The following is a 12,914-nucleotide window of genomic DNA, read 5'->3' as shown; positions in this document are numbered from 1 at the left end:
CCATGTGCACTGGTTGGAAATTTGGCACTAATACAAGTCTTTGACTACGACGAGATTTCTTTGGACTGATAGAAAGAAAAGACTTGGCCCGAGTCAGGATATCCTGCAGCATGGAAAGCGTCCTTAAAAAGGGAACTTGGATAAGCTCTGGGAGGTACCAGAGGTTGCATCCTGTCATACTATTATTACTTGCGAGGCTATCTGTATTGAACGACCACCAGATACCTACCAAGGAAGAGAGGAAAGGAAAATGAGTAAAACTGACATCAGGGGCGCCGGCATCACAGAGCCGCATCGGTCCGAGGACGAAAAGCCGAAAATATTTGGAAAGGCTCCAAGACCGAGCTGCTGTGCAACTCGGAGGGCCTCCGACAGCGTGGGAGTAAATTAAAATAGGCGAGGTATATGTATATCTCATTGGCCAGAGAACACGCCAAGGCAGTCAATCAGGTGAGGTCCGGCTGAGCACATGCCGTCGAGAAGACAATTACGAGTCGGCCGTCATACCAAAGGGCTGTCGTCACCAAGATGAGCGATGTAGCAAGTTGTATCGATACATACGGGGCATGCATCTATACAAGGCCCGATCAGTGAGCATAAGATGGAACAAGCGAGTGAGTACTCCTACAACTACCGGTAGCAACAAGCGAGCGTGAGTGGATAGTCACCAAAAATAACCATTTTCTTCCACCATCTTCCACCACCTTCCACCACCTTCCGCTTTGCCTCATCTTTCCGTTGCCGGCCAACGCTGGATGGGGGTTGGATCATGTTGCCTCTGAACCTCCGCAGCCGGCACAATACTCCCTTTGCTCCTGAGCACCATCCACCTGTATTTGCATCACTTAATCTTTGCCACATGCAAAGAGCACTGATGCGCCGGTCTCGGATCTGATCGCGCCGTTCACCGGCCTTCACACAACCCGCGCTCCCCGTAGTAAATCCTCCCCCGCGGTGGAAGACGGTCCAGCAAATTTCAATGCTGCCATAAATAAAGAAAAAGTCCGACAAGACCCTATTGGCGACGACTACAGCGACTGGAAGGGCAGTCTATCAGCTGCATAAGCCTGGCATGGTGGGTATCGCAGTCGAGAAGAGAACTTGTCCAGGGCATAGGGAGTGGCCCCTGAGAAGGCGACCGGGACTGTCGAGGGTCACAATTATCAGGAACCAGGAGTTGGCACCCAAAATTGGTTGCTTCTGTTGCTGCTACCAAACCTTTTATTTTCGGACGTCTTGGATCCCAATTCCAGCCATTTCCTTTCCCCCTTACCAAACAAGTGAAAGTCACCTAGGCAAGGCCGAATAAAAGTTTGATACATGACCGATGTTATCAAGTATGGGCCAACGTCGTTGTTCTACACGCAAGGGCCCTCGAGCTATTGCAGGTGCCACCATCTTTTAACTGGATGCCCTTGCAATAGTCTACAAATGGTGGTACTTGTGGCGATTTATATGGGCCCTTGACAGGCAGAGATGTTTTCAATCAATGGCAGAATCCATGGCCCATGTGCATAGCACTGGGTTAGTGCGTCGGTGGATCAAATGTACTATACGTAGTATATATTGGTGCGGGGCTAGAATAGGGCCGAACCGGTCTGTCGGGATGATTGTACAGGGCATGTTCGAGGGACCATCCCAGGAAGGGTATGATATTTCTCTAGCGCTGCAACGACAGGCGCAGCTATCAAAGCGATGCTAATGCCTGCTGCTCATCCGGTAAAAAGTTCGCATCTGGCCATGACATCCGTAACGGGCCCAAAGTCCACCAGGACGCCCTTGTCCAAAACGGCAACCTTGTCGTACGCAGCCACCGCTTCCAGTCGATGCATGACGGAGACGACAGTCGCGTGCTGCAGCCTCGCGGCCATGATCGATTCCACAAGGACTTCGGTCTGCCGATCCAGGCTAGTTTTGGAAGAAGGTTAGCATACAGCAATTCCTCGCTGTTTTTTTTTTCTTCGTGGGGCGCATGGGTAAAAAAGGGGACTCACTTGCTGGTCGCCTCATCGAGGAGGATGATGCCGCCCGACCCTGCCGGCTGGCTTTGCCACTGCAGCACGAGTCTCGCAATGGCCAAGAGCTGGACCTCGCCCGCCGAGAGGTTTGCGTCCGCCCGCTTACCCCCCAGACCGCCCGAGCCGTCGACAATCTCCCATGCGCGGCATTCCCGGAGCACCTCCTCGATGATCTGATCCGACATGTCACCGCTCGGGTCGAGCTCTTGGCGGAACGTCGACGTCGGCTCGAAGAAGCTGTCCTGGGAAACGACCGTGAATCGACGACGCAGGACGTCAATCGGCAGGGTGGACGTGTCGACGCCATCTATGCGGATGCTCCCAGCAGGCGTGTGGAGCATTCCCAGCAGAGCGAGCAGCAGCGTCGACTTGCCCGAGCCGGTACGTCCGCACACGGCAACCCGCTCGCCTGGCTGCACGGCAAGGGTGATGCCGCTGAGCCCCCAGTTGCTGCCGCATCCCTCATCTTCATAGGTGGCCCAGACGTTCTCGAAACTGATCTGGCCGGCGCCGGGCCGATTGTCTGGCAGATCTGTAGTCGACGGCTCCTCACGTTCTCGCGGGGTGTCCTGCTCGAATGTGCAGACGCGGGCGATGGCTCCGAGCGAGGTCTCGAGTGAGGTCCAGGACATGATAAAGTTGGTCAGCGTCTCGCCGAGGGTGGTGGTGTTTAGGAGCGCGACGCCCACAGCGCCGGCGGCGACTTTATCTCGCAACCCGATGGCGACGCCGGCGATGGCAATGGCCAGCCCCGCCACCACGAGGTTCAGTACAAGCTGGAGCCACCTCTGCACCATGTAGAGCAGGTAAAACGGCTCCTGCGAGCGATCCAGCTTCTCGGCGAACTTTGCTCGCATGGGGTCCAGCCAGCCGTTGGCGCGGATGACGGAGAGTCCAGCCGTGGTCTCGCCAAATGCGGTGTGCAGATCTGCCTTCCAGTCGAGGTCCAACAGACGCAGCTGCTTGGACGATCGAAGGTAGACCTTCTGGATGAGATACAGGGCGCCGAATACGACGGGAAGTATGGCGAGCGCTTCTTTGGAGACCAAGACTACCAGTATCAACTGGATAATGGTTATGAAGAAGTCGATCGAGGTGTTGAAGAGATCAATGGGGAGGCGAGTGTCCACAAACATCAGATCCTGGTTGAAGCGGTTCATGAGGCTGCCCGTGTCGACGCGGCTGATGAATCCAAATGGCGCCAGGAGGACTGTCCGAAGAAGGCTGTCGTGCATGGTAGAAGCCGACCTGGGCACTATGAAGAACAATACATGACTGAATGATATAGTTGGTTGGCATTGTATAAAGTTCTGTAAAAGATCGGGTACGGGGATAGTCTTTGGACTCACAAGAGCGAGAGCCACAGCATCAGAAGCGGGAGCACCTCTAGCAGCGCGAGGATTCCTATCCAGTAGCTGCTGCTGTACGTGGTGCCTTGTTTAATTGCGGTGGACCACCATTGGACCCAGAGATCTGCGAGCATTGATCGAATAAGTCATGGAAATATGAACGACTTGTGGTGGGGATTCACAAACCTGGTATTTTGAAGCATACCGCGCATCCCATAACCAAGAACAAGAAAGTTGCAGCATTTTTGAAGCCCATAGCACGTGCATATCTCAAGTAGACTTTTTTATCCGAGACAGAAGTCCCCGTGGCCTCGCCTCCATTTTCGACCTTGTGCGTCATAACGGTATTAGTACCATGATCTGGTGCCGTCGACGTCTTCTCATCGTTGCTTGCGTCCGTGACTGTGTATTTTGCGTCAGAGTCTTCATGTTTCGTCCCTTCATCATCGGCCGGCTTCTGCACGAGGACCGGCGTGAGGATCCCGTCGACGGTGATCTCGTACACTTGGTCGGCTAGATTTGCTATAGATGCTACATGTATAAGTAGATTTTGACATTGTCAGCAGATACGTTGTACGCAATTTAAAACTTCTCCTGACTTACAGTCGTGAGTTGCAAATAATACTGTCGTTCCCAGCCTTCGCAAAAGCCCCTCGGGCCCGAGAAGCCGTGTGGCTATATGATGTTTCGTAGTACGATCCAATGCACTAAACACATCGTCCAATAGAACAATGTCCTTACGAGTAGCTATTGCTCTCGCAAGCGCCTAAATTGAAAAGAACAAAGACAGGTGAGACGGTGAAACCCTTTGTAAATTGTGCAGAGTGTACGGACTAGATGGAAAACTTACCAAACGTTGCTTTTGACCTCCGCTAAGGCGAGCGCCGCCGCTACCAATCCGACCTGTTCTGTAGTCGGGTAAGCCAGTCAGGTCGTCCAAGCAACAGGCGTCGATGACACCTGCAAGCCATTTTGCGTCTCCTGACTCTCCAAACTGGGTCCACGTATGCTCTGCCGATATGTTCTCCAGCCAGGGCGATTGGCTGCAGTACGCAACCTTGTCCAGGGAAATGTCAATGGAGCCCGATACGTGGCCGCCCTCTCCGATGGCCGACTTTAGCAAGAGTGACTTGCCTGACCCGGTCTTGCCGACAAGAGCAACAAAGGAACCTTTTTGGATTTGCAGATTAATGTCTTTGAGCACAGGCTCGTCGGGAGACCAACCGATCGAAGCATGGCGGATGGATAACGCAGTCTCATTGGCCTCTGAGCGCTGGATAGATGCATCTTTGGTGCCTCTATTACTTTCAGGCATTGTTTCTGGCTCGTTTTTAATGGTAAGAGGCTTCTCTGGGGTCTTGAGAAAGGCGAGAATACGCTCGAAGCAACCGTGAGCGGAACCGAGAGCCGGCATAGCTTGGAACAAATGAACCAACGGAGAGCCAAGAAGTGCGATGAGGACAAGAGAAGAGAACATTGTGGCCGAGTCGAGATTGTCATCGTTGCCGTTGACGCCAATGTAAGCTGCAAAGACGAGCAATGGTGAGAGTGTCATGGTGCTATACGCTGTTTGTTCAGAAAAGTAAGTGTCAGTAAATGCCCCGAGCAAGGTCTGAACATGTCTTGAAAAAGACGGTCACTGACACAAGATGACGGACGCGGTTATCAGGGCACGGAATGGGCGTGCTGCTTGTATCTCTAGTCGCCTCAGCTCGTTCACCACTCGGCTGACTCTTGTTTCCGCCCCGCGCATTTTGACAGCTTTTAGGGAGTCGCATAGCCGTTTTGTGGCATCGATGCGCTGCTCCATCGCCTTCAACCATTTTCCCTGCTGGAGGCTCATGTTGCCGGCGACAAAATATGCGCCTACGCCGCAAGCTGTAAGGGAAATAAGCCAGCCATTAGCATCATCGATTCCACAATAAGCCCAAATAATGGTTCCCATAGAGTGCAAGGCACTCACAGAGGGCAAGACCCAGCATAGCCACGGAAGAGACCCCCATTACTCGTTGTAGGAGGTACGTTGCCAAGGCGGTTTCCAGCACGCCTGCCCAAACCTCGTGAATGTAGACGAGACCACCAACAATACGCTGAACGTCCGAAATCATGAGTGTGGTTGCCTTGGCTTCAATGCTACTATCCTCGCCTAGTCGCAGCACCTTTTCGAAGATGGACACGATCAAGCCTCCACGAATAATCGACACTGATTTATAGGTATGGCGCGAGTACCAGCTGTTTGAGACCTTGGGAGATGTTAGCGAGAGAAAGAAAAACAACAAAAAAAGACAGAATAAAACCAGGGCCTCAAATTACAGCTATGCCAATGTAAACAAAAGCGTAGGCGCCTAGAAGCCCGTAGCCGTGGCTGGCCGGCCTATCTCGTCCATTCTCCAAATAGTCCAGCAGGGCAGTGACGAGGAACGACTGTGAAAAAGTGAAGCCGGTCACCGCCAGTCGTGGGATCACTGGAGCGAGCGCATAAGATCCTAGGGATGTGAAGGCCAGCAGGGCGAAGGTATTGGTGGAAGAGGCTGTTGATTAATTAGAGGGGTTTCATTGCCGGTATGCAAACACGAACACACAAAAGAAAAGACAAAGAACAAAAAAGTAAAAAAAGAAGAACATACAAAAAAGGGAGTGTCCGTTGGCGGTTTGGCCGTTGGTCATTCCATGGAACTGAGCACGGATGCTTTTGACATACAAAGGGCTGCTGATCAGTTCAAGATCCGTGGTGGTGAAAGCGCGCCTGTATCCAGTCAAAAATAGCCTGTTCAGCCAGAGGAAGAAGGTCTGGTTGGTCGGTCCCGCCAGGTCCTCTGATGCTGCTTTTTTGCGGGAGCCATCTGAGCCGGAGCGGAGGGTCTTCTTTTGCTCTTCCAGGATCAAGAGCACAAACTTTACACAGCAGTTGGCAGCTGTGATGGAAGCGGCCACCGTTTGCCTCTTGAGATAATACGTCCTTGCGCGGGTGGCTTCCGTCAAGACAAAGATGAACAAATAGGCAACGATGAGGGACGATGGCCGAGCTGATCTCCTGTGCTCCACTGCAGAGAGGAGAAATAGAGCACACGTCGCGGCCAGTCCGAGAGTCGCCCAAGGGATGGCCGCGCTGGTTTCCAGGTCTTGGATGCGGCATCTTTGGACCAAGATGGTGAGTTGCAGTGCAAATGACAGAATGTTGAAGCCCTGCGCTGGTTAATCCACCTGCTCCTACTTGGTTGATTCCCCATCGTCGGAAGCGCCAACTACTCACAATCTTGGAATGGTACAGCCAGTTGAGGCTTGCAACGGCGTGTCGGCGAGCCAAAAATACAAGTCTGGCTGCTGCCAAGATGATCAGTACCGAAGATGGCAGGATGCCTAGGACCGAATCCTGAAAGAGAAGCGTAAAGTCGAAATCAGAACGGCAACCCTGGATGGCAGGTCCAAAGACGCGGTCTGCGTCGGCAGGACATTCCATCCTGAACGCAGGGAGGTTTTGATCTTGTTGGCTTCTTGGGTGACGGGTTCGGACAGGGCGAAAAAAAAAGCTTGAAGCAGGCAGCCAAGAAGGAACAACCCGTGTTAGCGGGGGGAGAGCAAATGCACGACAGATATTTGACATTGACAGAAACCCCCCCCCCCCCACACACACACAAAACTCCAGACAAGCAACATGCTAATAACCGAATTGCCTGTCTTGGGGGTACGCCCAAAGGGTTGCGTATTAGACATCCATGTATTGTGTTATCCATGTATTGTGTTCGTAGATTGCTGCAACAGTGACTGTTCGCTAAATTTGGTGGCTCCGCCGATAGCGACCCTCGCGCGACGATGCGGGTGCTTTGGAGTTTGGACGGGTCAGCTTACCCGGCCTCCCGGAAGCCCAAATGCACGACGATATGGTTGCGAATCTTTGGTGAATTTTCCTGGTCCGTACCCACACGTTCGTTGGTCGCTAGACAAATCAGACCCCTAGAAGGTCTATACTACCATCCATATCGGGCAAGCCTGGCGCTTTTGTGGAAACCCTCGCTTGATAAAGAATCGTCAGCTCCTGGCCATGCAGCGTCAGCTTATTACGAAGGTACTGCGTAACAGGCATGAGGGGTTTCACCTTGAAGTATTGTGGGGGGTAGACGATTGTCTCGATGGCATGCGAGTATTTTTCTGCATGTTGATAATGGAAAGCTTCCATTTCCAGCTTTTGTTTGTAGCATTTCTCGACAAACCTCCAGAAGAGACTACTCGCAATCCAACGTTCAACCCCACAAAGCTTTCTACGACCAGTGCTGGCGCTGTTGCTTTTGCTTTCTTGACTATATCCCATCCATAAAAAAAACACACGTCTTCGAGCAATGGGTTTTACGGGCAGAAGACACAAATCCAAACTCTCAAACAAGTCACCGGCCCAAGACGAAAACAGCATCTACTGGAGACCAAGTATCTATCCATGATGATTGTTACCGATGCCTCGCCTCAAAAATACTGGTGAGTCAAGGTTTTCAAAAAATACAAATTTTTGTTTCATATGTATGAACGCTCAACTCGACACTTATTACCAGGTCAAACCTCTTTTTCTATGGTCAGGCTGCTCATATTTTCGCGGAGCTCGTTGGACCAGTGATGGGCCCGGCCTTGATAGAAAACAGTCTGTGGCAGCCTCTGCTGTTGGGACTAGGTAAGACTGTCGATGGAGACTACCTACCTAGGTACCTAAGGTAACTAGGTAGGCACCTAATTTACGGGGCTTTGCTAATTTTGCAGCTTGTACAATAACCCAAACCATTCTCGCCGGAATCGTTCCCGAAACGCTCCCGCAGAGCGACCAAAACGCCATCGAGTCCCAAATGGGAAACGATGCCTCTTGGAATGATTTTAGTCTTCAAAAAAAAACACTGCGTGACCTGCTTCAGCACGTTTCCAAGACCTTTTGAGTTCATTACCTATCACCGGAGTGTTCAATGCACAGTCTTGACTTTTCTGGTTGTTGACTTTTCCCGCCAATCACTAAGTGTTTTGCTGCAATATCTATCGACGAGATATGCTATACCTATAGCCAAGGTACGCTCTTTCTGCCAAATTTGCCACATTATCTATATTGGCACAGTTTGTATTAATAAACGACTTGACTACCGTTTCCTAGGCCAACCTCTTAGTTTCCTTCAGGGCCTTTGCGCAACTGATAATCTTAATCGTCGTCCTGCCGCTCGTAAACCTGTTCGTCTCAAAAAGGCTAGGACTCTCCCCTTGAGTAAGGGACTTTGTTCTCTCGCGGCTGAGTCTCGGTCTTATAACGGCATGCTTTGCCATTCTGGTTGTGGCCCCAAACATACCTACGGTGGTAATCGGTAAACACATTTTCACCCTGCCACAAGGCAATAAATCTCCAAAACAACATTGTCAACCCTTTGCTAGCATTATTCTCCGCCTGCAAGGTCTGTCTTGTTATACCCTCGGGAGCGGGTTCGGCCCCTTTGCTCGATCGCTGCTCAGTTCGCTGGTCGAAAAGGACATGGTCGGAACGTTGTACACCACCCTATCCATCATGGACACGCTGGGCTCCCTGCTCGCGGGCCCTGTCGTTGCAGGCATCTTTGGCTGGAGCATGAGGCTCGATGGCGTCTGGAAAGGCATGCCTTATCTCGTGTCGTTTGTGCTGTGTGGTTTGGCGTCTGTGGCCCTCTCCTGCTTGGGCTTTCTGGATTCGTTGCCGACCGAACACGTCCAAGCGGCCTACAACGAAGAGACTGCACCGTTGCTTGCCTCGGATATTCCTCCTAGCGAATCGCACGATTAAGGTCTGCTCTTTTTTGTCGTTGAGTGGCACAATTTATGTTCGACAAGCTTGCGTGCTTAAACTGGGTTAGCTTGTCTTGTCCCATTCCAGTCTAGATAGAGACAGCCTTGCGGGCGACGATTCGACCACAAGTCAAGATAACATCGCCAATATATTGCCGAAACCAAGTCTAGAGGCAGAGGGACTTTGCTACAGCTTTTCGGCAGAGGCGGGTCCCGGGGCAGGCTGACGTGATTGATAGGAGTGCAGCCGTGGTGGTTGGGTTTTCCTTTGCTCTGAAAAAAGATAAAAGACATGTAGAGGCGATCAAACAACTACTACGCCTACCCAGTACCTTGATGTATCCGTACCTAGGACTACCGAACAAGCACCCCTGACTGCACAAGTTGGACCTCTTCTCTCGCTGTTTCACTAGATCAAAGTCCCTTCGGCCCCTGAATGTCGTCCACTATCAAGCTTTGTCAGATATTACGTCTGCCCCAGTCACATCGCCAACTTTAAGCCAGGGGAAACGAAGAAAGCTCGTGACTCTGGCGTAGGTTAACATAGCGACTAGATATATCACCAAAGCATCCACGAGCAGAGCTTTCCAAACTCTGCCTCTTCAAACGGCGCATCACTACGCTCCGGCCTCATGTCTGCGCGCAGCTCCAGGGCTCGCTGCTTGCACTCGTCGCTCGATGCCTTCTTGCCGCCTTTGTGATAAATCCCAGAGAGCTTGTAGAGGGCCCTGGCTCGCTGCCCTTGGCCCTCCACAAATGTCTCGGAGATGCTGACAATCTCCTCTAGAAGTTGGCTGTGTTTTGGTGCGATTTGGTGTCAGCGTGTTGGTTTCATGACATACCGCTCGATTCCTTTTGTCTCGTATTCTTTTTCTCGACTTCTTGCAAAGGGCAGAGACAAAAAAGGACTTACATGGCCGAGCTCTCAAATCCTTCCAGGGCGAGCATGCGCGCCACATCATACTGCGAGTCGCACGTCTTCAGCCGGTTGCCCAGCAGCTCGCGACGAAACTCGAGCGCCTTGGACGCCAGCCTGATGGCTTCGGTCGTCCGCCCCTGCGCCAGCCTGATTCGCGACAGGAGAACCATATCGCCCGAGAAGCGCGGGTTGCCCGTCGCCAGGAACGTCTCGTCGGTGAAGTCCTTGAGTGACGGGCACCGCGCCAGCATCTCCTCGGCCTCGTCGGGACGGCCCATCCGCAGCAGGAGGCTCGACAGGTTGCTGTACGAGTTGCCGATCCTGTCGCTATTGGCCTCGCGCCGGAGACGAACCGCTTCCGCATGGGCCTCGTGTGCGAGCTCCAGCTCACCCATCTCGGTGTATGCAAGGGCGATATTGTTTAGACTGTATGCGATGAATGGGTCCTCAGGCCCAAGCCGAGCGCGGCGGATCTCGAGGGCTCGCTTGAATGGTCCCAGCGCCCGAGGTGCTTGGGCGAGGTCGAGGTCCAGCAGGCCGCCGAGGTCGATGGCGCTAGCGTAGGTCAGCGTAGTCATGTCGTCAAATGCGGCGATTGCCTGGTCGACCATCCCTTTGGCAACCGTGTACATTTCCCGCTCATACAGATACCTGGGAGATTCATGTGTGGGACGTTAACTTTCCAAAAGCAACCCAATGGCAGAAATAAAGAGTCCATTAGAAACGTGGGACTCACCAGGCGCATCGGAGTAAAAGATCAGCGTACTTTTGCCGGTCCAGGGCGGCTATGCCAGAGCTCCTGGCCAGCCCGACAAGGTGATGGACGTGAGGGAGGCAATTTTCGCATCGCGCCCAGGCCGAGATCTGGTGGCCAATGTCGACACTCGAGTGATCAGGAAAGCCCCAGCAGAGCATGTGGACCACGACGTCGAAAAGCTTGGCGGCAGTGGACTTTTCAAGCCTCTTCCTGACAGCCGACTGGACGAGTCGATGCATAGACAGATCCGAAGACTGAGCTGCTCGCTGAACGAGAGCTGCACGCATGAGTTCTTCCGAAGCATCGCCGAGGCTGTTGAATGGCGTGGGTCAGGGACAGTCGGCGTGAACAACAAGGGGGGTTAGTTGGTCTGGGTGGGACATACTCAAATTGGTCCGAAAGGAAGAGAAACTCCTCATCCAGGTCCTTGGAACCGTTGATCAGGATATCCTCTGCGATTCCATCTGGTTCAAAAAATGACAAAAGGTTAAGGAGGCAGGCAGAGTTGGTCTCGGTCAGCTTCTGGAAGGACATGTCCCACACTGTGCTCAAGGTGTGCTCATAGTCGCTACCAGGGTTCCTGCGAGAGTCAACCCTATACGAATACCGCTCGTACAGAGGCAGGAAATCCTTCAGGGCCAACCGTCTCTGGGTAATGAAGCCTGCCACCTGAGCGAGAGCCAGAGGCAGCCCGCCAAAAGTCCTGGAGATGTCGAGTGCGTGTTCTGCATCCAGCGGAGAGCCATCTTCTAAGTCGATCGCCCTTAGCAGCAGTTTGGTGCCTTCGTCATCCCCAAGAGCATTGACCTGTATCTTTTGAGCAGCAAGCGAGCTGGCAACTGTGAGATCCCGTGTGGTCACAAGTATTGAGACTGAGCCGCCAGTGGCCCCTGGCCACGCCGTCTTCAAAGCAGCCAGATCGTCGGCGTTGTCAAACACGACAAGACAGCTGGATTCTATATACCTTCGAGTCAGTGGCTGTGTCACGAAGCTCCTCTTTGAGTTCGAGTAAAACATACTGGTATTCAGGAGCCAGTTCTTCATCTTCCATGTAGCAGCCGCCGAGTGGTTCATCTCGTCGCCATCCCCGAGCAGCCCAAGGCCATCGGCGATCGTCCGGAAGCTCTGGCCTATAGCGATGGCGTTATCGGCCGCAACCCACATGACAACGTCGAAATGGTTCACAGAATTGTACGCATACTTGAGTGCAATCTGCGTCTTGCCGACGCCGCCCATGCCAAACAGCGCTACTGACTTGTGCGAGGAGGCTACCATGTCGGGAGCTAGTGCACTATTTACCGTGGCCAGCACTTCATCACGCCCGTTGAACTTGGCGTTGGCCGAGAATGGTATGTTGCTGTACCTGACCCGCTTGCTCTCGTCGTCCCTGGCTAGCTGCGTGGTTCCCAGTAGGTCCAAAACTTCCCTATATTGGCACTCGTCCTTGCGCATTCGTGCCAGGTCGGCCTCGCTCTCCACCGACAGGGTCATGCGTTTGATACGCATTGTGGGTCGGATTTTCCTTTTGAAAACTGGAAGTTAGGCTTTCGGGGGTAGGTTGCAAGTAGTCTACTTTCCAGACTGATTAGAATTAGACTAGAATGAATGCAGGCAAGACTGCTGTATTTGGTGTTCAGGGTTCCCCTCACCTGGTGACCTGAGCCCGTCACACCATCAGATCGACTCGACCAGGGTTAACCACCATTATCTTCATTTTGGCCAATAAAGTTGGGCATGCCGATGTGCTGAACTTCCAACGGCCGGCTTGGCACTGGGTGTTGGAAGTCACCCTTTTCTTATGACCAACCAATCATAGTGCGTGTTATGTATCGCCCGAGAGAAAGGACTCCTCGTTGCGGTTGTGGGCTGAAAATGATCGCACGCTTATACAAAGGGTTCAACCAGTACAGGACAGGACAGCCTGGCCGACATTCTGCAGCGTGCTCATATTTGGTTCCGTGAGCATTTTGCACGGCCTTACCCAAATCCGTTTCTAGATTCTGTCATATCAGCGAGATCACGGACAATGAATAAGGCCCAATAGTTACTAAAAGCGTTGTGGGGAAGCGATACCTTTTGATATAGGGGTA

General features: G+C 52.6%; 4 protein-coding genes across 4 annotated transcripts; 1 reads left to right on the top strand and 3 right to left on the bottom strand.

Annotated features, from left to right (window-relative positions):
• Window positions 1-1,542: 1,542 nt before the first annotated feature.
• MGG_05044 (canalicular multispecific organic anion transporter 1) lies at window positions 1,543-6,855 on the bottom strand. The gene is made up of 11 exons (XM_003712505.1): window positions 6,621-6,855; window positions 5,995-6,553; window positions 5,681-5,898; window positions 5,331-5,610; window positions 5,012-5,245; window positions 4,218-4,933; window positions 3,971-4,133; window positions 3,554-3,898; window positions 3,368-3,491; window positions 1,995-3,293; window positions 1,543-1,908 (listed from the first exon to the last, which is right to left on the bottom strand). The coding sequence occupies exons 1-11, from the start codon at window positions 6,825-6,827 to the stop codon at window positions 1,713-1,715; spliced, it is 4,341 nt and encodes a 1,446-aa protein (XP_003712553.1). The 5' UTR covers window positions 6,828-6,855; the 3' UTR covers window positions 1,543-1,712.
• Window positions 6,856-7,802: 947 nt separating this feature from the next.
• Window positions 7,803-9,146, top strand: MGG_15121 (uncharacterized protein; the record flags this gene model as incomplete). The annotated part of the gene is made up of 3 exons (XM_003712504.1): window positions 7,803-7,837; window positions 7,912-8,027; window positions 8,785-9,146. The coding sequence occupies 3 exons, from the start codon at window positions 7,803-7,805 to the stop codon at window positions 9,144-9,146; spliced, it is 513 nt and encodes a 170-aa protein (XP_003712552.1).
• Window positions 9,147-9,707: 561 nt separating this feature from the next.
• On the bottom strand, window positions 9,708-10,645 carry MGG_16849 (uncharacterized protein; the record flags this gene model as incomplete). The annotated part of the gene is made up of 2 exons (XM_003712503.1): window positions 9,708-9,942; window positions 10,062-10,645. The coding sequence occupies 2 exons, from the start codon at window positions 10,643-10,645 to the stop codon at window positions 9,708-9,710; spliced, it is 819 nt and encodes a 272-aa protein (XP_003712551.1).
• Window positions 10,646-10,799: 154 nt separating this feature from the next.
• Window positions 10,800-12,330, bottom strand: MGG_16848 (uncharacterized protein; the record flags this gene model as incomplete). The annotated part of the gene is made up of 3 exons (XM_003712502.1): window positions 10,800-11,136; window positions 11,210-11,780; window positions 11,844-12,330. 3 exons carry the CDS (start codon window positions 12,328-12,330, stop codon window positions 10,800-10,802), a joined length of 1,395 nt encoding a protein of 464 aa, XP_003712550.1.
• Between the last annotated feature and the right edge of the window lie 584 nt (window positions 12,331-12,914).

Source organism: Pyricularia oryzae, chromosome 3 (assembly GCF_000002495.2).
Source record: "Pyricularia oryzae 70-15 chromosome 3, whole genome shotgun sequence".
Taxonomy (NCBI): domain Eukaryota; kingdom Fungi; phylum Ascomycota; class Sordariomycetes; order Magnaporthales; family Pyriculariaceae; genus Pyricularia; species Pyricularia oryzae.
Note: the sequence above shows the minus strand (reverse complement) of the source record. Positions and strands in the feature narration are given on the sequence as shown.

What these genes read in the sequence shown, in the direction of transcription:
- MGG_05044 (XM_003712505.1), bottom strand. Translation starts at nt 6,827, where the DNA reads ATGGAATGTCCTGCCGACGCAGACCGCGTCTTTGGACCTGCCATCCAG. An exon ending in AACCGCGTCCGTCATCTTGT is followed by an intron (nt 4,934 to 5,011) that starts GTCAGTGACCGT and finishes CTGAACAAACAG; the next exon opens with CGTATAGCACCATGACACTC. An exon ending in ATTATTTGCAACTCACGACT is followed by an intron (nt 3,899 to 3,970) that starts GTAAGTCAGGAG and finishes TTATACATGTAG; the next exon opens with CATCTATAGCAAATCTAGCC.